At 37.8% G+C, this 23,855-nt stretch overlaps 1 protein-coding gene across 1 annotated transcript in view; it reads right to left on the bottom strand.

Moving 5' to 3' along the window:
* Positions 1-2,358: 2,358 nt before the first annotated feature.
* ENPP3 (ectonucleotide pyrophosphatase/phosphodiesterase 3) overlaps positions 2,359-23,855 on the bottom strand; it is an 85,984-nt gene continuing 64,487 nt past the window's right edge. Inside the window, exons 20-25 of the mRNA XM_080667103.1 lie at positions 23,384-23,538; positions 14,901-15,036; positions 12,357-12,434; positions 11,192-11,324; positions 9,464-9,617; positions 2,359-2,607 (exon numbers count right to left, since the gene is read on the bottom strand). Coding sequence (XP_080523229.1) covers positions 2,437-2,607; positions 9,464-9,617; positions 11,192-11,324; positions 12,357-12,434; positions 14,901-15,036; positions 23,384-23,538 — 827 coding nt within the window. The 3' untranslated portion in view covers positions 2,359-2,436. The remainder of the gene's footprint in view (positions 2,608-9,463; positions 9,618-11,191; positions 11,325-12,356; positions 12,435-14,900; positions 15,037-23,383; positions 23,539-23,855) is intronic.

Below are 23,855 nucleotides of genomic sequence, written 5' to 3'. Positions count from 1 at the left end.
TAGTGCTCCTGCCAAAAACACCACACAGAGATCAAATCGTGAGGAAATGTCAAACAGACCCAGATCGAAGGGCAGTCTACAAATAAATTCCCTGTCCTCTTCAAAAATGTCAACATTATTTGTTAAAAGCTAAGGAATTGTTGTGCATTATAAAAGATCAAAGAAAAAATACTTAATGCTATGAATGATTCTGTTTTGGATTCCAGAATGAAAATTATAAGGGACATTAATGAAAATATGAGAAAATTTTGAATTAGAGCTATATATTAAATAATAGTATTGTATCAAGATTGAACTTCCTGACTGTGGTTTTGTGAATTATGTCCTTGATCTTAGGAAATACACACTGATGTATTGGGGGGTAAATAGGCATTATGACTACAATGTATTCTAAGAAAGTTTACGGGAAAAATAAATATATCATAAAGATACATAGTGAGAGTGTTAATAATTAGTGAAGCTGGGGGAATGTTACACAAGAGTTCTTAAAACTATACTTGCAAACTTCCTGTATCTTTGAAATTGTTTCAAAATAAGTATTTTTAAACTAGAGGCCCGGTGCATGTGAACGTGGGTATGTCCCTCAGTCCAGCCTGCACCCTCTCCAATCTGGGACCCCTGGAGGGCAGTCGGACATCCCTCTCACATCCAGGACTGCTGACTCCCAGCTGCTCGCCTGCCTGCCTTCCTGATTGCCCCTCACTACTTCTGCCTGCCAGCCTGATCACCCCCTAAACCCTCCCCTGCCAGCCTGATTGATGTCTAACTGCTCCCCTGCCAGCCTGTTTGCCCCTAACTTCCCTCCCCTGCAGGCCTGGTCACCCCTAACTGCCCTCCCCTGCAGGCCTGGTCACCTTTAACTGCCCTCCCCTGCAGACCTGGGTCCCCCCCCAACTGCCCTCCCCTGCTGGCCATCTTGTGGTGGCCATCTTGTGTTCATATGGGGGCAGCCATCTTTGACCACATGGGGTCAGCCATCTTGTGTGCTGGAGTGACAGTCAATTTGCATATTACTCTTTTATTAGATAGGATGCAACTAACTTTATTGTTAACACTTTCAAATTTAAAAAATAAAACAAGCTCATCATAAAAATAGGCTACATACTAAAATTTAAAAAGTAGCAGTTACAAATCTGTAATTCCATGACCTGTTAAATCATTGGTATCCTTCTTTCAGAATAATTTCACACATAAATATTTCTTTTTAGGGGGTTAATGAGTATACAAAAGGAAAATAGAATATCACAATATCTGTGAAAAATGTAATTTTAATTTTTCTGACTGAAATTTCTATTTCTTGGTTGAGTAACCATTTAAAAATGATTTAGAGAAATGATTTAGTCACTTTTAGAGAAACTCCGAAGCAATGAGGACACCCAGTTAGACTCAGTTCAAGTTTATAAACCTCCTCCACTTGTCTCCCCATACTGGGGCCTAAATTCTGGGTGATCTTATCTAGTGTCAGGCCTCAGTTGGGCAGGGGAACATTATTTAGAGGGCTTTTATCTATCTCCACATTTTACCATATAGCTGGAATAGTTTTCAGTTTGTGTCCTGTCTTTTAGACTGTCTGTATTGCATATTTTTCACTGCATAAATTTTAAAACTAAATCCTACAAGTAAAAAAAAACCCTTTGTCATTTTTTTTTTTTTTTTAATTCCAGTGGCCCATGTTGCTCAGTGGCTGAGTGCAATGTTGACCTATGAACCAGGAGGTCACAGTTTGATTCCTGGTCAGGGCGCATGCCCGGGTTGTGGGCTGGATTCCTAGAGGGGGGCATGTAGGAAGCAGCCAATCAATGATTCTCTCTCATCATTGATGTTTCTCTCTTTCTCTCTCTCTCTCTTTCTCTCTCTCTCTCTTTCTCTCTCTCTCCTTTCCTCTCTGAAATCAATAAAATTTTTTTTTTATTGTCGGAAGTATTACAAATAGTAGTACATATGTCTCCTTTTTTTTCCCCATTGACCTCCCCCCGGCCTCCCCTACCCCCCAGTACATGCCTTTACCAGCCCCCCCCCCCAGTGTCTTGTATCCATTGGTTATGTTTATATGCATGCGTACAAGTCCTTCAATTGATCGCTTACAGCCCCCCCCAACCTCCGCTGCCTTCCCGCTGTAGTTTGACAGTCTGTTCAATGCTTCTTTGCCTCTGTATCTATTTTTTTCCCATTTCTTTCCTTTAAAAAATCTTGCCTCTTATTGTTTAAAGTATACATATGTCTCCTTTTCCCCTGATTGACACCCCCAATAAAAATATTTAAAAATAAATAAATAAAGTAACACATTTTCCAAAACAAGTACTAGTATAAAAGAAAAGAGAACAATGAAAATAATAAAATATGGCTTTCAGAGGAATTAGGGAAAAATAGAAAACTTTATTTCATGATTCCTCAACAGAAAAAATCATTTACATATTGTCAGCATTGTTTTTATATTTAAACAATGGTTTCAAATGTGGGTAAATATGTCTTTAGCTGCAAGATTTCAGAGACAGGCTGTGCTTTTTCTTGATAGAAATCTAGCCCAGTAAGAAGTTCCACATCTCGGACCCGAGCAACATGAGCTTTCAATCTTTCTTCAATCCAAACAGCTTCTGGTTTATGTTCCTAAAAAGAAGAAACAAAAGACCATTTTCCATGGGGCATATTTTTTAATTAATAGAAAGATCACTCATTACTTAGAAGTTGTCCTTTTTCCTGTGATTTTTATTTTGGTTTTTAAAATTTTGGTGTAATTGACATACAATATTCTATTAGTTTCAGGTGTACAACATAATTCAATATTTGTTCCTGTTTGTTATTGCCTTAAATATTAATTTGATACACCTAAATTTTGTTTATTAAAATAAAAAGAAAATCAACAGTATAAAGTATATTACAGCAAATACAGACCACCATAAAGTCATCAAGTTTAGCCATTTTATATCCACTTCAGATGTACATTTTTTTAAAATGAAATATTACAGATAAAGTTAAGTCCCCGATGAAGTTAATATTATAGATGAAGTAAAGTCTACTCTGAACTTATTATTTTGTGAGTCATTATGAAGCCAGTAGGTGCATATCAATATACAATATATACTATTAATTTATGGGTTTTCAAATTTACATAAGTAATATAAGTGGTATTTGATAATTACTTTTTCATTCAACATTATGTTTGTAATTTATTCATAGTGATATATCTAGATCTAGTTAAATCACCTGTTTTTAGCTATGTCTTGTAATAGCACAGTTTATTTATTTCTTATTGCCATATTAATAGTATTTTGGGCATTATAAATGCCCAATAATAATAATAATACTGTAATAAGTGATTTGGCACATGCCTCCTGAGTGCAAGAACATGAGTTTCTAGCATATATCAATAAAATTTCTGGGTCAGAGAGTCCATGAAACTTTAACTTTATCATATATAAACCTAGCACAAAGTGTTTAAACCAATTTGCACTTCCATTGGCAGTGGGTGATACCTCTGATTCCCCTCATCCTCCCCAAACCATGGTGTGAAATAGGGTTTTTTCCCTGCACTATTGCAGGTAGGTATCTTTTCAGATATTTCTTGGCCATTTGACTTTGAATAGGTTTTTTACTATGGGAAAGTAAGCTCAGTAATTTAGAGTCATGGATTCCTATGAAATCCCATGTTCTTTATTTATTTACTTATTTTCTAATATTCATATCATATTGGTAATTTTCAGTTAAAATTTTTGGTTAGAAAGCCTTAAAGTTTGTTTAATTAGATGAGTGTGTCTTAATAACTCTCACTTGACTTTAGCACAGTGGTATACTTGTTTTTTAAATATGCATGCTCAAAATAGGCAGCTATTATTTGAGCCAGAGTAAGTGTAAGAGGAAATTATGTTTTGTTCCTAACCATTAAACCATTTCTCTGTGTGAGATTCATAATATGTTAATTTTTAAAATAAATATGCAGTATGCCAATTAAAGCTCCTATTTCCATTGGGATTCTAATTCATTCTTTTTTTCCTGCCTTTACTATTTCACATTTCAGTAGCATTTAATATTTTTATTACTATTTTTTGTTAGTTTGTTAATCCTCACCCAAGGATATTTTCCCATTGATTTTTAGAGAGAGTGGCAGGAAGAGGGAGAGACAGAGAAATATCAATGTGAGAGACACATCGATTGGTTGCCTCCTGCATGCACCCCGACCAGGGCCAGAGCCGGGGAACCTGCAACCAAGGTGTGTGACCTTTACCGGAATTGAATGGGGACTCTTCAATCTGTGGGCTGATGCTCTATCCACTGAGCCAAACCGGCTAGGGCAATGACGTTTTTTGTAAAGTTTTCTCCCACTGAGTTTATATTACTCTTCTCTCTCCTGGCTCATTTGGTATCCATCCAACTAAATGTTTACTGAACATCTGACAGTCTGCCCTCTTTTAAAATTGCAATTAAATGGTCTTAAAATATAACACAAAGCTTTATCTTGCAGGGGTGATACTCAAGCTCTTTGATATCAGAGAGTTCAATAGCACCAACCAATCTGAAGAGACCCAGCTAGAGGCACTGCTCTAGTTTCCCAATACATCCCAACAGAAAGCAGCCTTGCATATACACAGATTTTATGAGCTGTATTTAAATGCATGCTTTTGATTATATATTTTATCTATTTATATGTATTTGATTATATGTGTGTTAGAACTGTTACATAAATGGAATTATTTTATATCCCCCAAATACAATTCACTTGTTAGTTTTTTGAGGCAATACTAGTTGTCTCTTATACTCTCTCCTTAACCACTTATAGTCTGGTTATTGCTTCTAACACACTAACAAAACTGCTTTGTCAAAGAAGAACTAATTGAATATATATTTTTTTAGATCTTTTAATTATAGATGATCTCATCAAACTTCTGAAAATTCATCCTTTTATTTCCATAACTTTAACTACTTGTTTGACGACTTACTTATTTGTGTTTGTTTACTTCTTTTATACTAGTATTTGAGGTAGAGATTTCCTCAACCGATCTAGATTTTTTCCATTCTGGAAGTATAGATATTTCCCTCAATTTTATCTTATTTAACTCCCATAGTTTAATACCAAATCTATCTCTACAGTGCTAATATTTCTTTCAAGGACCATACTTATATTGCTCAATATCTGCTGAATAACTTACAATAATCATAGTCACTTAGACTTGTGGCAACATTTTCATTTATTTGAGAGCTATTTAATAATACAAAATTGGGGGGGGGGGGAAGAAAAGGGAAAAGGAGGGTAGAAAAGTTGGTAGAGATAAGGGAAGAAAGAAAATAAATAAAGCAATATGAATCTAGTTTCCTAGATCAAGTGTGAAGTAGGATTGTAATCTATCATTTCTAGATCTGGTGTCAGTTCCCTTAAACATCTGATAGTGGGAACACCTCCCCAGATTAAGTGGTTAGAATGTTTAAAAGTGCATACTTTTCATTCAACATGCTCCTTAAAGCAAGCCAACTATTTCTTTGTGTTCTTATAGCACAATTACCTGTTCTAATGCCAGGGGAAGTATTGGCTGATTTGGACTTATTAAGGTATGGTTTGCATATGTACTGTACTTATGCGGTGATTTGATTATACAGGGTTTTACCTGTATACAATTTTACTTCATGCTGACTTTAGAATGTTAATTTTATAACTAGAAGTGATTTCTTGTTAATAGCCACAATTAGCTTATTATTTATTGAGAAATCTTAGAATTTTATATGAAATATCTAATTTAATCCCCAACAATTTCATGAGGGAGCTGACTTTTTTAATACAATTGAGGAAAATGACATTCAGTTATTTACCCAAAGAGGCCAAGTCAATAACTGAACCCAGGATTTTCAATTCTAAAACTTGTTCACTTTATTCTAACCTACTTCTCAGATATCCTCCTAGACTTCCAATCTGAAGACCATCAAGAACAAATTCATCCTTCCAGAAACTGATGGTCTTATATATATCCTGGCCAATCATGCCTCAATTTTAGTCAGTTTTGACTCTCATCTTGCTTTTCTCCTCCCCTATACCTAATTCACAACCACATCTTATTAACTTCACAATTTCTCTTATAATAATAATTTGGTTTATGTTCACTTTGTACTCATCATGTCTCATAAGTATCTTTATAGATTTTATATCCTTATTACTATAATGCAACTTCCTCAACATTTTGGAAAATGTCTAATTCATTAGTGATGATGTCCTACTCAATAGAGAGGACATCATATTAATTTGAGATCACCTCTACTTTGGATGATCAGGGAAAGCTTTGATCATTTGTACTTTACCACAAAGTATAAGTAAAAAATTTTAGAAGATGGGAAATAAGGGCATTCTAGAGGAGAGAAGAGCATGAGCAATGATGTTGAGGTAGGGAAACCCAAGATGCATTAAGGTAATTTCAAGGACTTTGGTTGGCCCAGCAAGGGTCAACTGAAGGTAAATTGTGTACAGGTTGGGAGATTTGTGTTTTTTATTCTTTTGTTTGAGGTAGATAGAGTTTGGGTATAAGAAAGTATGGTACGTGATAATAAAAAACTAAATTTTAAGTAAGTTGGTGTACAGAGGTGAAGAGAAGGAGGGAGGACAAAAGACAATGAAGCCACTTCAGATTGATTTTCAGAAGGTGATAAGGGCCTAGACCAGGGATAGCAAATAGTTCCTTTTTTGCACACCCATTCTAATCAGTCCATAATGGCTACCTAGAACCTCTGTGATAAACAACAATCTACTCCTCATTCAGGAATAAAGGGGACCACCCTCTTTCTATCAGTCACCCACATCTGCCACTGGTAGAGGAAGTGAAGACTAATGGCTTACTCTTATCTCAACTAGATAAAACTCTGACAAGAAAAATAGGAAGAGATTCTAAACTAGACTATATCTAGTCTATATCTAGACTATATCTCCTGAGAGCATCACGTTTGGAAACTCTTTCTCACTCTAGGACTATGAGGGACCCAATGTGTAGCCTCTAACCTTTGCCTTCTATCTTTAGTCAGTAAAAGGCCACTCAAAACACGCAAGTTCAAATTCTATCTTCAAGGTCTTGTTAAACATCACCTGCCCTATCAGGAAGTATTTTTCCTTTGAAATCTTATATCAATTTGGTCAGTCCCACTGTGTGCCACTGATCTCTTCTTCTATTTGACTAGGCCTCTAAGTGCTAGACAATGAGCCCTTTTGATAGAATCATGTCTGATGTATCTGTGTGTCTCCCCTAGTACATAGGATAGTGAAGGCAGTTATGTGGTGAACATCTGAAAGAACAGAGATGAATCCCAATCTGACCTAGAACCTAAGCTTTAATTTCCAGTCTCTACTAACCTATGAGATTTTCCATGTGAATGCATTTCTACAAACTGGACATGCCTGAACTTAATTATTCTATCTACCTGCCCAAATAGTTCTCATTACTAATTTCCCTCTTTCTTTTTCATGATTATCTACATTTAAAATCTCTGATTCATCTTTAAATCTCTCTTGCCTTCCCTTTGGCTCTTGCATCCAATAAAATAGCAAATCCTCTCCATTCTCCACTCCCTTCTTGAAAGAGTCTTCCTAATCCTCTCAGTCTGTTCAAGTTTGGCCCATCCTTCAGGGCCCAGCCCTACTCTCACCACATTTTATGTTACCCTTATTAATCACCCCAGCCAAATGTGTTTTGAATTTGAAACACTAAATCCTTATTTGGCAATTAATTCTAACTCTGTGACATCTCTTACTTTTTAATTTGAAAAATAATTCTTCTATTATCAACTCGCCCATTTACATGTCTATATTTCATTTATGTATCTCATTTACATATCAAGGTTATATGTGAACTTCTTAAGGGAAGAGACAATGAATTCCTCCTTGGTGCATTCTAAAAAGTTTCTATTACAATAATGTGCACTTAATAGGTGCTCAGTATATTTGTTGAATAACTTCAGTAAAACACAATTATCAGGATACATATTTTTTCTATAAAGAACATATATGCAACTTAACAAAAGGAAGATAAACAATCCAACCAAAAAATGGTCAAAGGACCTAAATAGACATTTTTCAAAAGTGGACATACAGAAGGCCAAGAAACATATGAAAACATGCTCAATCACTAATCATCCAAGAGATACAAATCAAAACGACAATGAGGTACCATATCATGCCTGTCATAATGGCTATCATCAACAAATCAACAAACAACAAGTGCTGGCGAGGATGCGGAGAAAAATGAACCCTCGTGCACTGCTGGTGGGAATGCAGACTGGTGCAGCCACTGTGGAAAACAGTATGGAGTTTCCTCAAAAAGTTAAAAGTGGAACTCCCATTAATCCCACTTCTAGGAATATATCCCAAGAAATCAGAAACACCAATCAGAAAAGACATATGCACCCTATGTTCATAGCAGCATAATTTACAATAGCTAAGATTTGGAAACAGCCTAAATGCCCATCAGCAGATGAGTGGATTAGAAAGCTATGGTACATCTACACAATGGAATACTATGCTGCTATAAAACAGAAGGAACTTTTACCATTTGCAACAGCATGGATGGACCTGGAGAGCATTATGCTAAGCGAAATAAGCCAGTCAGAGAAAGATAAATAACACATGATCTCACTCATTTGTGGAATATAATGAACAACATAAACTGATGAACAAAAGTAGAGCCAGAGAAGCATCAAACAAACCGCCCAACCTAAGAGGCAACGCGGTGGGCGGGGGTGGGGGTGCGCGGGGCGGGGAGGGAGCATGTAAGAGATCAACCAAAGGACTTGTATGCATGCATATGAGCATAACCAATGGACACAGACAGTAGGGGGGTGAGGGCATGTGCTGGGGGGTGGGAGCAGCTGGGGAGAAATCAATGGGGGCAGATGAGACTTATATAATACTTTAAACAATAAAGAATTATATTTAAAAAAAGAACATATATGCAAGTTGAAGAAACTATTTATACATAATTTGCCTTGATCCAGAAAGATTTTAAGATGGACTAATACATGATATTCGATAAGGAATGGTACTTGAACTAAGTTATTTTGTATATTTATATTTTATATACGTATATTTAATTTCAGATCTCATGTTTCAAGTTGATGAAGTTTTTATATTTACACATTCATTCAAGAAACATGAATCTAGTGCCAACTTTGGGACAGAACCTTCAAGTTTGTGTTCAGAATCAACGTATTAATAAGAAACCACCCTTTCCCTTATTAGTGAGTGTGAATAAAGTGTAACTACATAAAATATGCATATATAAACACATGTTCACGTAGGCACATACATGTTTAAATTGTTATTAATTACATGAAGACCAATAGTCTAAGGAAAGTTTTTAAGTTAGATATTTTTCATACAACATCACCCATGAAACACCTAATAGAATATATTGTAGCCAGAGCCACTTTTCTGAGAGCCCAGATGAGCTCTGACTGATTGTTTCCTTAGGTCCCAGGGACACTCCCGCTGCATACTCACAGGGCAGCTCTCCACGTTAGTAGGTTGGTGAGGGATGACATAGGATAGAACGTCCAGCCACCCAGGGCAGGTGTCGGGGGTGTAGTTCTTATTTTTACAACTAGTCAGCACCACAAAGTAGTGTGTTGGGATGGGAACACTGCTGTTGACATATCTAAAAACATAATTGAGAAGATTTGATGTTATACATTTACCTCTAAAGATTATAAATGCCTTGATATGTATTTTAAAGAAATGCCAAAGTAAAAAGAAAGTAAATGACTAGAAAGTACAAAAGCATACCATGTGCTTTTGGGTGGTAATGAGCAGAACAGAGATCTATTGAAGTCCAAGCTTGGTTATTTTACCATTATGGGGAAACATTAGAACACAAAGAAAAGTAGAGCATGATATCATGCCTCCTGTGTTTTCCAGTTTTGTTGACTTTGTACTTCATAGTGACATTGTCTAAAAGCAGGGGCTGAGAAAGAAGCCTGGAATAGACTCTAACTCTAGCTATGTACTCCCACTGGATGTCTGGATTTGTTCTCATCCTCTAGCATTCTATGACTTACTAAGTTTCCTCAACTTCATAGTGTAGACATGGGGATAAATCCATACAACTGATATGACATTCCTTCAGTTTCAGATAACAAACATGAAAGTGCTTTAGAAAGTTTTAAGTGCAAAATAAAGTTAAGCTAGTATGAGTCCTCTAAAAGGAATATGATCTGGTGTAAATAGTAACATATGGTTGTGACTTAGAATTTCTGCATGGACTCAGCACTACCCTGGCTTTGTATTCTGGCTTTACCACTTACCAGTTGTGAAACTTACGCAAGTTATTTAATTTTTCTGTGCTTCAATTTCCTCATCTCTAAATGGGGGCTAATGGAATCTAACAGAGGATGTTTTGTGGACTAAATGAAATATATGTGAGTGCTCAGAAAACACCTAGCGGGTAGTAACTATCCAACTGTCTGCAGAATTACGAAATGGTGTAATATACGATTGATAAACACTGAAATAAGGACAAGGCAAACGAAACACAAATGGGCCACATATTGAGTAGTCATATATGTTACTTTATCAGAAGGTATAGGTATAAATCATTGCTTTACTTACATGTCTAGGCTTAGACAATACAATTGTTTCGTTTGGCCTTTTATACATTTTGATAATAAAGAGAAGTAATGGATGAAACTTTTAAATCTCTCTATTCCTCTGTGCTGCATTCAAAGGTAATTCTTAGCAACCTATTATGACCAGGTTTAGTACAAAAATGTAGTGAAGTAGGACTAGCTTTCAATATGAAGCCTACACCCTTTCCTGGAAGATACTTTTATGAGTCATCTACTATTGGACAATATTATGAATTGTCACTACTTGTTTTTTTTATTTATTGCTGGACTAGTTCTACATTTATCAGCAGTATAGTGTCTTCCCCATTTCAACCTTTACAAAATCACATTTTTCCTTTGCCCATTAGTTTAGAATTTTTCCAAATACACATTCTGCTAAACTTTTCCTAGACATCATTATTTCTTTGCCCATTAGTTTAAATTTTTGCCATATAAAATTTTTGCTAAATATTTAGATAGACTAGTTAAAAACAGTCAACAATGACGTGTTTATGAAAATATACTATGTAATATTTAGAATACTGAGCTTTTATTTAAAATATCGAGGCTTCCCTTCATGATGCTCAATTGCTAAATCAAAAAGTCCATTTGGTTTCAAATTACTTACTCTGTAATTTCACTTGGATCATCAAAATGACCATCATAATTATAATCAAATACTGGTCCACTAACAACATTTACTCCATTTCTTTCCTTGGCATGTTCTAGGAGAAGAACACTGTGGAAGTAATCCCATATTTCTAAAAATAAAAGAATAAGGTGTTAAAAATATCTACTTCTATTGAACATGCAAATATTTTCTATTATAGACATGTGCTTTACATAGCATCAAGTTCTGCTTCAGTGCTAATTGGGTAATTCTGCAAAATAATCCATGCAACAAAAATAAACAGCCACACCCAGCTGGTGCAGCTCAGTGGTTGAGGTCCCAGTTCGTCTCCGTGTCAGGGCACATGCCTGGGTGGCAGACTTGGCATGCAGGAGGCAAGCTGATCAATGATTCTCTCTCATCATTGATGTTTCTATACCTCTCCCTCTCCCTTCCTCTCTGAAACCAATGAAAGTATATTAAAATAAATAAATTAATAAATAGCCACATTGATAAAAGCCTTTTGTTGTGAATGTAGTACAGTCTTCAAATTACCATAAAATAGTCTCCAAATTTCTCCTCAGGGCTGAGTTGCTTTGGAGACAGTGAATATTAAAAAAAAAAAAAAAAAAAAAAAAAAAAAAAAAAAAAAAAAGGTCAGAATACACATATTGCCTTATGACTCTAAGGATAAATACCTTTCATTTACTTATGGTGAGTGTCAATAAAATGTTGTCTTGTGAATAGTTCTTCACAGTTAAGTTAGGATAAAAAAATTATCAAAATTCTGCCCTAGCCAGTTTGGCTCAGTGGATAGAGTGTTAGCCTTCGGACTGAAGGGCCCCAGGTTCGATTCTGATCAAGGGCACATGCCAGGGTTGCAGGCTGGATCCCCAATGGGGGGCATGCAGGCGGCAGCCAATCAATGATTCTCTCTCATCATTGATGTTTCTATCTCTCTCTCCCTTTCCCTTCCTCTTTGAAATCAATAAAAAAATATTTTTAAAAAATTTATCAAAATTCTAACAAGTCACCTGTCAGAGAGCCTCTTGTTCCTGTATTTAAAACATTAAAATGAGATGACTCAGTATCAGGAACACATTTCAATAAAAGATGTGTTTAGTTTGTAATGTTAAAGAGTCACTTCGGTATTTTTAAATTAATAATATAAACATATACTTACTTTGGAATGCTTCATACATAGGGACCAAATTACTTGTAATTAAGGCATCATATTGACTATCAGAAGTTCTATTGTATGCTGCAAAACAAATGCATTGTATTAAATCTAGCTACAAGAGAAAACATGACATACTGCATAATAGGCAAATTACTATTACATACTAATGTAAATTAGCAGTACTAACAAAAGCACTAAGTACTCTCCCATAGGGGCCATCACTAACACATGCAGTTTTAGGCACTTGATACCAACCTTCCTGTATTTGTGAATCTGATAAGTAGGAAAAGAGAATCTTTGTAGATGCAATCCAGTTAAGGGTCTCAAGATGAAGTTATCCTGGATTTAGGGTGGGCTCTAAATCCAGTGACTCAAATCCGTATAAAGAGAGAAAGGTTGAGAAGGGGGGAGCCTCAGGGAGAAGGCCATGTGAAGCCGAGGCAGCATCAGAAGGATGCAACTACAAGCCTAGCAACACCTGAAGCTCCTGGAAGCTGGAAGAGGTAAAGAGTTCTCCTCTCTCCCCCTTCTCTCCTTCAGAGGGCGCATGGCCCTGCCGACACCTTGACTTTGGACCTCTGGCCTCCAGAACTGTGAGAGAATGCATTTCTGTTGTTTCAAGGCCACCAAGTCTCTTGCAGCAGCTCTAGGAAACTAGTATAATGCCAATATGAATGCGCAGTTATTGAATGGGCACAAAACAATAATGCTATTCTAAAAAACTCTTCCCAAGTAAAATTTCCTTAAAAAGTGAGTTTTAACTCAGTGAAGACTGCCGATGACACTCTAGATGGTTGGCTCTGAGGACTCCAGCACGGTGAGCCCTGTTTGTGTGCTCTGGAGCCCCACTCACTGCCTGCCAGCTGAACCACCCGAGCAAAGTGCTATGTGCCTCTGTTTCATCTGTCTCATGGCATCTATCCATGGAAGCACTGTGAGGGCTAAAAAAGCTGCAAGCCTGTACATACGTGTGCATTAAAATACTTTTTATATTTAAACTACCTTGGGGTATCTTAAGTAAAACTGAAATGCAAGGCCAGGGGGTGGGTACCAAAAGGCAAGGAAAATTAAGTTGTTGGTTGACTTCACGTGCTGTTCTTGGTCCTCAGATCCCCTATAAGGCTCTTCTACTTTTTGAACTAAGCCCTGAAAGTTGGGAGGGCAATGTAGCATTATCCACTTTTCAGAGAGGAGAAAAGAAAACCATACGAATTAGCTTATTGTGGCATTTTTAACAAAATGTATAGTGGAGAGTTAGAAGAAAGTTTCATTTTATCCTTAATATGTAGTTACAATTTCATTCCCCTGTTGAGGCAAACATATATAAGTACCAACCAATATCCCATGGCTTAACAGATACAATTTTATATGCCAATTTAAAAACATTTATTAGTAAATTGCTCAAGTCTTTTAAGGTTTATCCTAGGGTTTGCATAAATTCAGTAGCTCTAATTGTCTCTAGATACTTTAATAAAATATATCAATTTACTTATCCTAATTTCTGTGTTAGAAGTTTACATTGTAATGCTACTTGCTGTCATTAACCCTTTTCCCTCCAACTATGAACTTCAGAATCTTGAAATTATAGATCTCTACATTGATCTCTTTGATCATGGCTTCCAGAAAAAATGAAGCTAGCCTTAGCCGGTTTGGCTCAGTGGACAGAGCATTGGCCTACGGACTGAAGGGTTCTGGGTTCAATTCCGGCGGTCAAGGGCACAAACCTAGGTTGCAGGCTCAATCCCTGGCCCTGGTCAGGGTGTGTGCGAGAGGCAACCAATCCATGTGTCTCTCTCACATCAATCTTTCTCTCTCTGTCTCTCCCCCTCCCTTTCACTCCCTCTAAAAATAAAAAAATAAAAATATCCTCAGGTGAGGATTAACAACAACAACAAAAAAAGAAAAATGAAGCCAAATATCAGGAGTAAACCCATTCCCAGAAGCTGAAATTGTTGAAAATCTCATAGGTGAATTAATTAAAATAACATTTCCCGCTAAGCAGGAAAGAGAGGTGAGTTTTAGAAAAATCACATTGGTTTTTGCATGTTCCCAAGAGAGATGTTTTCTTAAAAAAAAAACCTTAAAGTTCATTCTGCTGCTTAATCCACAGTTTGAAATTATTGGATATACAGTGAGTGAGTGAGAGGCCTGAATTCCAGCCGGATTTCTTTTCATGGGCACAGCTGCATCCTCGATGCAGTCCTTAGCTTGGGCAGCAGCCAGAAAAAATGTTTTTTCAGACGCTTTTCAGACGCTTGTGTCCCTCTCCAAAGAATCTTGAGTTTTAAAATTAAACTTAAACCTGCCGAACTTTCTGAACATCTGGGCCAGATTAGCGCTCATGTGCGGTTCCCGCTGCAAAATTTATTAGTCTTTATTATAGCTGTTGCCCTGCTTCGGGCCAGTCCACAACCACTGGAAGCCTCCTGGGCAGCTACTTCAGCCCAAGCAGATAGTTTTGCTGGCGAGTATATGTTTAAGGCACAAGCCCACATCCAGCTGATGAGGGCTTTCTAAGCTGCTGCTCTAAAAAAGAGTTATACTAACCAGGAGGATAGAGGAAGCCGTGGGTGATATTCTTGTGTGGTAAATAGAAGGAACATTTTTGGCTCTCAGAAGGAGCAACCCTGACATCAGCCCGCAGACAGTCTGGGACAGTGGGAGGAAGAGGTGATGTGTCTCCCTGTTGAAAGAGAGAAAAGAAAAAAAAAATTACGCCCACAGTTGTGGCTCACCCATCACCTTATATGGTTTGTAACTTCCCTAGAATGTTTTTCATTTAACCTTTTTCCTATTTTCTTAGTGAATCAGGTCTACGCAAGCAATGAAAATGAATGTCTTCAGCAGTGTTTTCTTCTGTGGTTCCCTTCTGGTGAGGGACACCAGGAGGACAAATCAAATACACCTTGGAAAGGAATATTTGTGGTGTAAGACCTGAACTGAGAGCAGAGGAATAATGGGAGCTACTGCTAAAAAACAAAATCCTTTTCAGGATCTAACTTTAGGGGGGTCATATATGTTGTACTTGCAAATAAAAATTGAAAATAAAATATAAACTTTAAGAAAATACATATTGAACTAAGGATATTATTATTATTCAATTGGGCAAAAACGTCTATGAACCTAATATTAATTCACAGAAGCTGTAAGTGATCTAAACCTACTTATTTGGGGATTTCAATAAATTTTAGTTATGCTTTATTCATCATGAAATATAAGAATTTTTAAAATAATTTTCTTTGTAACTCTAATACCATACTGTATTCACTAGTAAGCATCCTATAAATGTGCTAACACCAATATTTAAGGTAATATAGTATTAAGTTATCATTATATTTTGATTAGCATATAATCATGAGTAAGTAAACACTTTGCTATTCATTTATTTTTTCCAGAGATTTTGACTTATATGCCCTCAATTGCCTACAATGTATATATTTCTTAACAAATTTTATAATTTATAAAAATAATTTTAAATTACGATATCCTTCTTCTATTTACTGCTTTGCACTAAAAGCAAAAATTAGCTCTGGAGTCTAAAATGTATGCAGTAATCATTTTGTCAAACATTCACAATGAATAGCTTAAGCTTACACAATGTTATAAGTGAATTATCCTACATTGAGTGGCCAGATTATTACGATCTCTGAATGCATAATAATCTGGCCACTCAGTATATATCCCATATAATAAAAGGCTAATATGCAAATTGTCCCCTCGACCAGGAGTTCGACCAGCAGGCAGGCCGGCCAACTGCCCATGTCCCCTTCCCCTGGCCAGGCTGGTTGGACCCCCACCCATGCATGAATTCATGCACCGGGCCTCTAATATATCATTCAGAGATCATAATAATCTGGACACTCAATGTATATAATAAAGATGTAATATGCAAATTGACCATCACTCCAGCACACAAGATGGCCGCCCCCATGTGGTCAAAAATGGCCACCACAAGATGGCCAGCAGGGTAGGGCAGTTGGGAGAGACCAGGCCTGCAAGGGAGGGCAATTGAGGGTGATCAGACCTGCAGGGAAGGGCAGTTGGGGGTGATCAGGCCTGCAGGGGAAGACAGTTAGGGGCGATCCAGTTGGAAGGGGAGGGCAGTTGGGGGGGACCAGGCCTTCAGGGGAGGACAATTGGGGGGGACCAGGCTGGCAGGGGAGGGCAGTTAGGGGCAATCAGGCCAGCAGGGGAGGGGCAGTTAGGAGTGACCAGGCCAGCAGGGGAGGGCAGTTGGGGGTGATCAGGCCTGCAGGGGAGGGCAGTTAGGGGTAACCAGGCCGGCAGGGGAGGGCAGTTAGGGGCAACTGGGCCAGCAGGGGAGCAGTTAGGTGTCAATCAGGCTGGCAGGGGAGTGGTTAGGGGTGATCAGGCTGGCAGGCAGAAGCAGTTAGGGGCAATCAGGTAGGCAAGCAGGCAAGCGGTTGGGAGTCAGCAGTCCTGGATTGTGAGAGGGATGTCCGACTGCCCATTTAGGCCCAATCCTGTCGGGCCTAAACAGGCAGTAGGACATCCCTCGAGGGGTCCCAGATTGGAGAGGGTGCAGGCTGGGCTGAGGGACACACACACCCCCGTGCACAAATTTTGTGCACTGGGCCTCTAGTGTCTCAATAAAGCTGAGAAAAAAAATACCAGATCAATTCATAAAGGAAAAGGCAACATACATTGTGTGCTATATTCATAGACAGAAAATACCATGAGGAGATATAGAATAGGTAGGACATGAAGATAAGTCTGGGAAAAGCCAAACAAAGAATGGACCTCTTAACATATTGCATTAATGCAGTTGGAAAACACTATAGTGGCCCTGGCCAGTGTGGCTTAGTTCACTGAGCATCATCTCATGTCATGGCTTTGATACCTAGTCAGGGTACATGCCCAGGTTGTGGGCTCCATTCTCAGGAAGGGGCGTCCAGGAGGCAGCAGATCGATGTTTCTCTCTCCCCCTTCTTTCCTTTTCTCTCTAAAATCAATAAAAACATATATTTTTTTAAATCACCATAGTGGAGCAAGTAGACTTCTCAACTTGATTGAATACACTATTCTTTGCTCCCTTCTGAAATCCTATAAAAAGGACAGTAATGATAAAGATGTGTAACGAATGACAAACTTTCAGATAAATATATTTGTTTACAATTGTAACCTGACTTAGACCAATAAACACCTACAAATAAACGTCTATGGTTGAGGACAGCACAAAGAAGCAGATTCCTACTGCAGAACCCCAAGGCAGAACTTGATGGCTCTTTAAGACAAGGGATGTGTATAGGGATGTAAAGAAGAGGATAGGTTGAAAGTCTGTAGAACAGGCTAAACAGAACCTTCACTCACAGGAGAGGCTGAACCAAAGGAGTAATCAGACTAAAGGACACCGCAGAGAGCAGGTGCACCATCCTAAAAGCAATGGAATTAAATAAAAATCTATATACTAAATGATAAGATTCCTGCCAGTCTCATTGTCCCTATGTAGCCTGCCAATCTTACACCACGGGTCAGATTAAAAGTGTCTCTTTTTGGCCCTAGCTGGTTTGGCTCAGTGGATAGAGTGTAGACCTGTGGACTAAAGGGTCCCAGGTTCGATTCTGGCCAAGGGCATATGCCTGCATTGCGGGCTTGATTCCCTCCCACCCCCGCCCCGTAGGGGGCGTGCAGAAGGCAGCCAATCAATGATTCTTTCTCATCATTGATGTTTCTATCTCTCTCCCTTCCTCTCTGAAATCAATATATATATGTTGTTTTTTTTTAAAGTATCCCTTTTGGAAAACAGACCATCCTAAAAGGAAAACTAGATACTGACAATTGGGAGTTCTTGACACATAGTCTGGTTCTCATCCTGATCAACCTATAGCAAAGCCTATCGACTGGCAAGCCCAGCTATGCAGCTTAGTGCCTCACCATTAAAATATGAGCTGATAGCCAGGGACCACCAGACATTTTGTGGGGGTGGGGGACTAGCTCCTGAGAGAGGTGAGAGTCTTTATAGCATCCACATAGAAGAAACAGAAAGCAATAGAAAAGGATAGAGAGCACAGAAAGAGCTCTTGGGATTTAGAACTATGGTAGCAGAAATAAAATATTCAGTAAAATATATAAGATTAAGTTGCTGATGTCTCTCAAAAAGTTGAATTAAAGATGAGAGATGGAAAAAAGTAGGGAACATGTAAAAACATTAGATCAATCCAGAAAGTCTAACGTCCTAGTAATATTGGGAAAAAAAAGAATTATTTTTAAAATTCTAAAGCTAAACCATCAATTAAGCATATAGATAGAATAAGAACCTTCTGAGACACACAAAGTCTCAACAATGTATCTTCTCTTCTTCCTTTCTCAGGAAGCTGCTGAGTGAAATAATCCACCAAAACAAGAAGTAAACCAAGAAATATGAAGATATTTGTGTTAGAGGCAGTGGATTAACTCTCACCATTTATTTCACTCTCCTGGTGGCAGACACCAGAAAGCTAAAAACATTTGTTTATAGTCTTTCCAAAAAATCCATCACAGCAAACAGTTCTAAACAGCCAAGTGTCTTTGCTTGGCACAAATGGACACACAAAGTTGTAAAATGGGAGAACCAGGACTATTGATCGCTGACTGAGTTAGCCCCACAGACTCCAGAATACTGTGAGTTGATGTTTCCTACCACACATCGTTATCATTTTACTCTAACACTTCGTATGCTTAAGTTTTATTTGAAGAAATGCACAAGGAAGTTGATTATAATTTTCCATGAGACTGCAGCTGTGAAGTTGGGCTCAAAATGTTTACTATTTTCTCAAAGTGGCGTAGATTTTGGATTGGGGGAAATGGATTAGGATGGTATTGGCTAGAAAGTACTGAAAAAGGGTTACATGTTCTGTGCTAACTGAAAATCTTACATACCAGACTTGAACTCCTAAATATAATAAGTGCATCAAGACTAAGAAAGACAGGATGTGGCCTCCTTTACAAAGGTAAGATTATGCAACAGGCAGCCCTCTAGAAGGATGGAAAGGAGGTGAGGTCACTTCAATTCTGAGTCTTGGGGTACCCACCAACTCCCCCGCCCCCCCCCCCCACACACACACACATATAAACAGCTCCAATTTTGCCATCTTCTCAGAATTCCTTAAAGTTTTTTAAGCCAGGGGATAGAAAGTCAAGAAAACAATAAATAGAACTTAATACTCAGGTAAAATCTGACCTTTCTCAAAATTCTTCAAGTGAAGTTGATAAGCATATATAGGAAATCTAGATGCTTTCATTTCTAATCTGGCATGGGAATCAAATAAAACTTGAACAGAGAATAAAAATATTTCTATTGAAGGTATAGACTCTCTTTACCTGTAGACTGAATGTAAAAGCTAAAAGTAATTGAAGATTAGGTAGTTATGATCATGCCTTATGGTAGAATAATAAAACTATATACATTTTTAATTATTTTTCTGGTCATGTAATGTGACTTCTTTTTACAGGGACAATATTCCTTATAGTTAAAAATAAAAACATTTACAATACACAATAATGACCCTCATTTTTAAAGGGATATTACATAAGCATAATTGGGTCATAACTTATAATATTGGAGCTAACAAGCTTTAGAAACAAAAAAGGCTTTTAAAAAACTTTAATGATATGGGAGATATATACATTTATAGATAAAGAGAGAGAAAGGGAGACATTTTTCAAAGTCTTCTTGATTTTCTTCTCTGAAAAAGCCCTTTGATTTCATATTAAATTTATCAAGTGTAGTCATGGGAAGTAGAGGGGTATAACATGGTGATGGAAGGAAACGTGACTTGGGATGGTGAACATAATACAATATACAGATGGTGTATTACAGAATTGTACCCCTGAAACATATATAATGTTATCAACCAATGTAACTGCAATAAATTCAATCAAAAAAAGAAAGTTTAAAAAAATTTATAAAGTATAGCTTCTAAATAACGATCATAATCCTTGCTCTTATTTTCAAATTTTCACGTAGCAACAGAAAAAAAACAGTTCATGTCTTCCAAGTTGGCCCAGAAGCAAGACCCACGTACAGTCTGACCAATCTTAATGGCTTTGAAGCATTTGAGAACCATGATTTCAAATCACAACTATTCCCCCAGAACCCTTCTGAGATAACAACAATTAGAAAAACCCACCCAAACCACAGAAAAACAAAAGCTCCATAAAACTTAAAAAGGCACAAGCCAATTAGGCCCATGCTCCAAAAAGTGCTTATTTAAAGTCTGATTTTTCAAACACAGAGCTGATTTACAACATTTTTAGGTGAATCTCAAAACATCCTTGTATGTAATTTTCTTGAGCCACAACATACTAACAGAGTAATTTCTGAATTAGAAAGCAGAAAATTGCTAGAATTCCATCCTGTCACATGTAGGGAGAAATACACAAGCAGTTCTGTGGGATCAGTGAAAGGACAGGAACTTTTGGTAACAAAGAAGCTACTTTTAAAACAATAACAAAAGAGAATTGTACTGAACTCCTAGTCTGAGTCCACTTAAAATCTCTCCGCCCTTGGTTTCCGCCAAAACTCATGGAAATTCAGGAATGCAAGACAGCAGGGGGATGTATTAAAGACATGAACATTCCACACAATCCCTGATACCTGGACTTTTCAAAATAGAGAACCGAATATTAAGACTGGCCTTGAATATACTGCCCCTCTCAAAAACAGAAACAAATAGATACTATTCTAAGGAATAAATAACTTCATATTGTTATTTCTTAGTATGTTTCACAGTATGTTTCACAGTATGCTGAAGAAAATCACAAGCAACTGAACATTGTGCATATTAAGAAAGTGATGCTGCCCTTGTGGGGGAGAAAGAAACTTTCCTTCGCCTCTCTAGGTTCTTTCAGCTGGTCTAGTAATTAAATCTACATGAGACAGATTAACAAGAGAAAATAAGCAAATTTAATTGCATCCGTATGGGAACCCCTCATATATGAGAGGCTCAGAGACAGAAAGGGAAAATGAGGTTATATATTGCATTCTGAGCTAAGGATGAGGTAAGGCACCTTGGAGCTTCAGAGGGGAAGGTCATTCACAGGATGTTAAGAGCAGATGTTCAGTAATTAGAAGTTTGCCCTGTTCTATAGATAGGTCATAAAACGTTCTGGTGATAACTCTTAATATGGACAACGCCCCTAATTTAAGTTCTTTAAGGGAGAGCTAAAAGTTTCTCATGAGCTTGGAGGGTCTCTCTTGCCTTCACATCAAAATAATTCACATGCCAACGTGGTGTATCTCGGGAAGGCCTGTCCTAAACCCCTTCACCATTAACCACACGTATGCACTCAGGTAACTGTAAAATATTTGCCCACATTGGGAATCAACATCAGTGCTCTTCTACCACTGACCACAATTAAGCCATTGTCAGCAGCACAGTTGGCGTTCAGAACACACAAAGCTCTAATTAGTAGTGGAAAACCATGCTTATTTTCTCCAAAAATCTTGAACTGGAACAAGAGTAAATAAATCAGATACAACCAATCACTTCCCTTTCATAAAAGAAGTAGAACATCTGTACCCTTAGCAAGAATAGTAATGGGTTGAGGTTTGTCATCAGAATCCTTGGATTAAAATACTTTTCTCTATAAAAACAGTTTCCTGGTTATTTCTTTATCCTTCCATTTAAAAGCACTGCTTTGCCTTTAAGTCTTTAAAAATACTGGCTGGGATTAGTTCATCCAATGCATTTATTCCTTAAGCATTTACTGGGTCAACTCCAGTGTGCTGGGGATATCCTATATAATAAAAGCCTAATATGCAAATCGACCGAACAGTGGAACAACCTGTGGAATGACTGGTCACTATGACACACACTAACCACAAGGAGGCAGACACTCAATGCAAGAGCTGCCCCCAGCCCACAGGGCCCAGGCCAGCCAAGGCAGATCCAGCGGGCCCCCCACCCCCACCCCCCAATCACCCTGCCAGACGCCCCGCAGAGGGAGGCGATCAGCAGTGGTGGTGGGGGGCAGGGCTGGCCAGCAAGCAGCACCAGGCCGGCCAAGGCAGGTGCCAGCAGGGGGTCCTCCAATGGCCCCACAGATCGGCCCTGATCGCCGGCCAGGCCTAGGAACCCTACCTGTGCATGAATTTTGTGCACCAGGCCTCTAGTATTAAATAAAACTATCCCTGTTCTGAAGAATTGTTTCAACTGATTTTTGGCAGACTTTGCCTTTTGCTTTAATTTAAATGTCTGATTGCTAATGAGGTTCACTTTCTTGTCTCATATCCTTTGCTCATTTATTAACTAAGATACTTATCATTCTCTTGTTTGTTGGGAGAAATTTATTAGCTATTCTAGAGCCTACTTATTATTCTGGATCCTCATCTTGTTTCTTATATGCAGTGCAAATATATTGTCCTCTCCATAACCTTGTCTTTTTGTAACACATTAATATAGTCAAGTTAATCCATTAATCCAGTACTAGAGTGCTAGATCCTTCAGGGAAGAATCACCTCTTATTCACACTGTATTACTTGTAGTACACAACAGATAGCAGAGTATCTGTTTAAAAAAAATCAAATAAATACAAAGGTTTTTATAATCTAGTTACCATCCCTTCTAGGTACACCCACCATAAACAGGGTGGGGAAAAGTAGGTTTATAGTTGTGAGTATGCAAAACACAGTTTATCCTTGTATTATTATTTTTTGTTAATTATTGCATTATTTTCCATACAAACAAATATACACCTACTTTTGCCCCACCCTGTACTTAGAATACATTAAATGAATAGTGTGCCTCTGTACTTCCTGTTGCTTCTCTTTGAAATCTTTTCTACCTGCCTTACCAATTGGCTACTTGGTCTGTAAACAATTTCTCCAGTCAAAGCACACTGTGTTCCTCTCTTGCACCCACACAGTACCTATAAATACCTTTAAACAATACCTGGGGCATTTTCTTACGAAACACAGGCCAGTGAGATCCCTTTGGGATCTCTATCAAAAATCAAAATTTAAGTCTTAAGATACTAGAGAACTACAAATTTTTCCCAACTTGTGTGGATCAAGGGACACAGGAACTCACTGGTTTGGGGATTGTATATGAGCTCCACATGGGTATTCTGGTAGCTTTTCCAAATCCACTGACATATTCCCTGTGATAAAGGAGACAGTGTTCCTTGTTCTTCTGCAGAACCTTGGGCCTCCCATATGGCAAGTTTAGTTTCTCTGTCGCTGTTACTAAAATAAAAACAACAAAATAAAAATGTTTGTGAAATTAGCAAATGCTTCTTTCTATGCATAAATAACTACCATTCTCAGATGACTTATTATGTGCCAGGTACTCTGATAAATATTTTACATCTTTAACCTCTTTTTTGAAAATATTTTACATCTTTAACCTCTTTTTTGAAAATGCTTTTATTGATTTTTAAAGAGAGAGGAAGGGAGAGGCATAGAGAGATAGAAACATTGATGAGAGAGAAACATCATTGATTGGCTGCCTCCTGCATGCATGCCCCCTAATTGGGATCCAGTTCACAACCCAGGCATGTGCC

This window comes from Plecotus auritus (assembly GCF_963455305.1).
Source record: "Plecotus auritus genome assembly, chromosome: 4".
Taxonomy (NCBI): domain Eukaryota; kingdom Metazoa; phylum Chordata; class Mammalia; order Chiroptera; family Vespertilionidae; genus Plecotus; species Plecotus auritus.
This window is presented reverse-complemented; position numbering and strand designations above follow the sequence as displayed.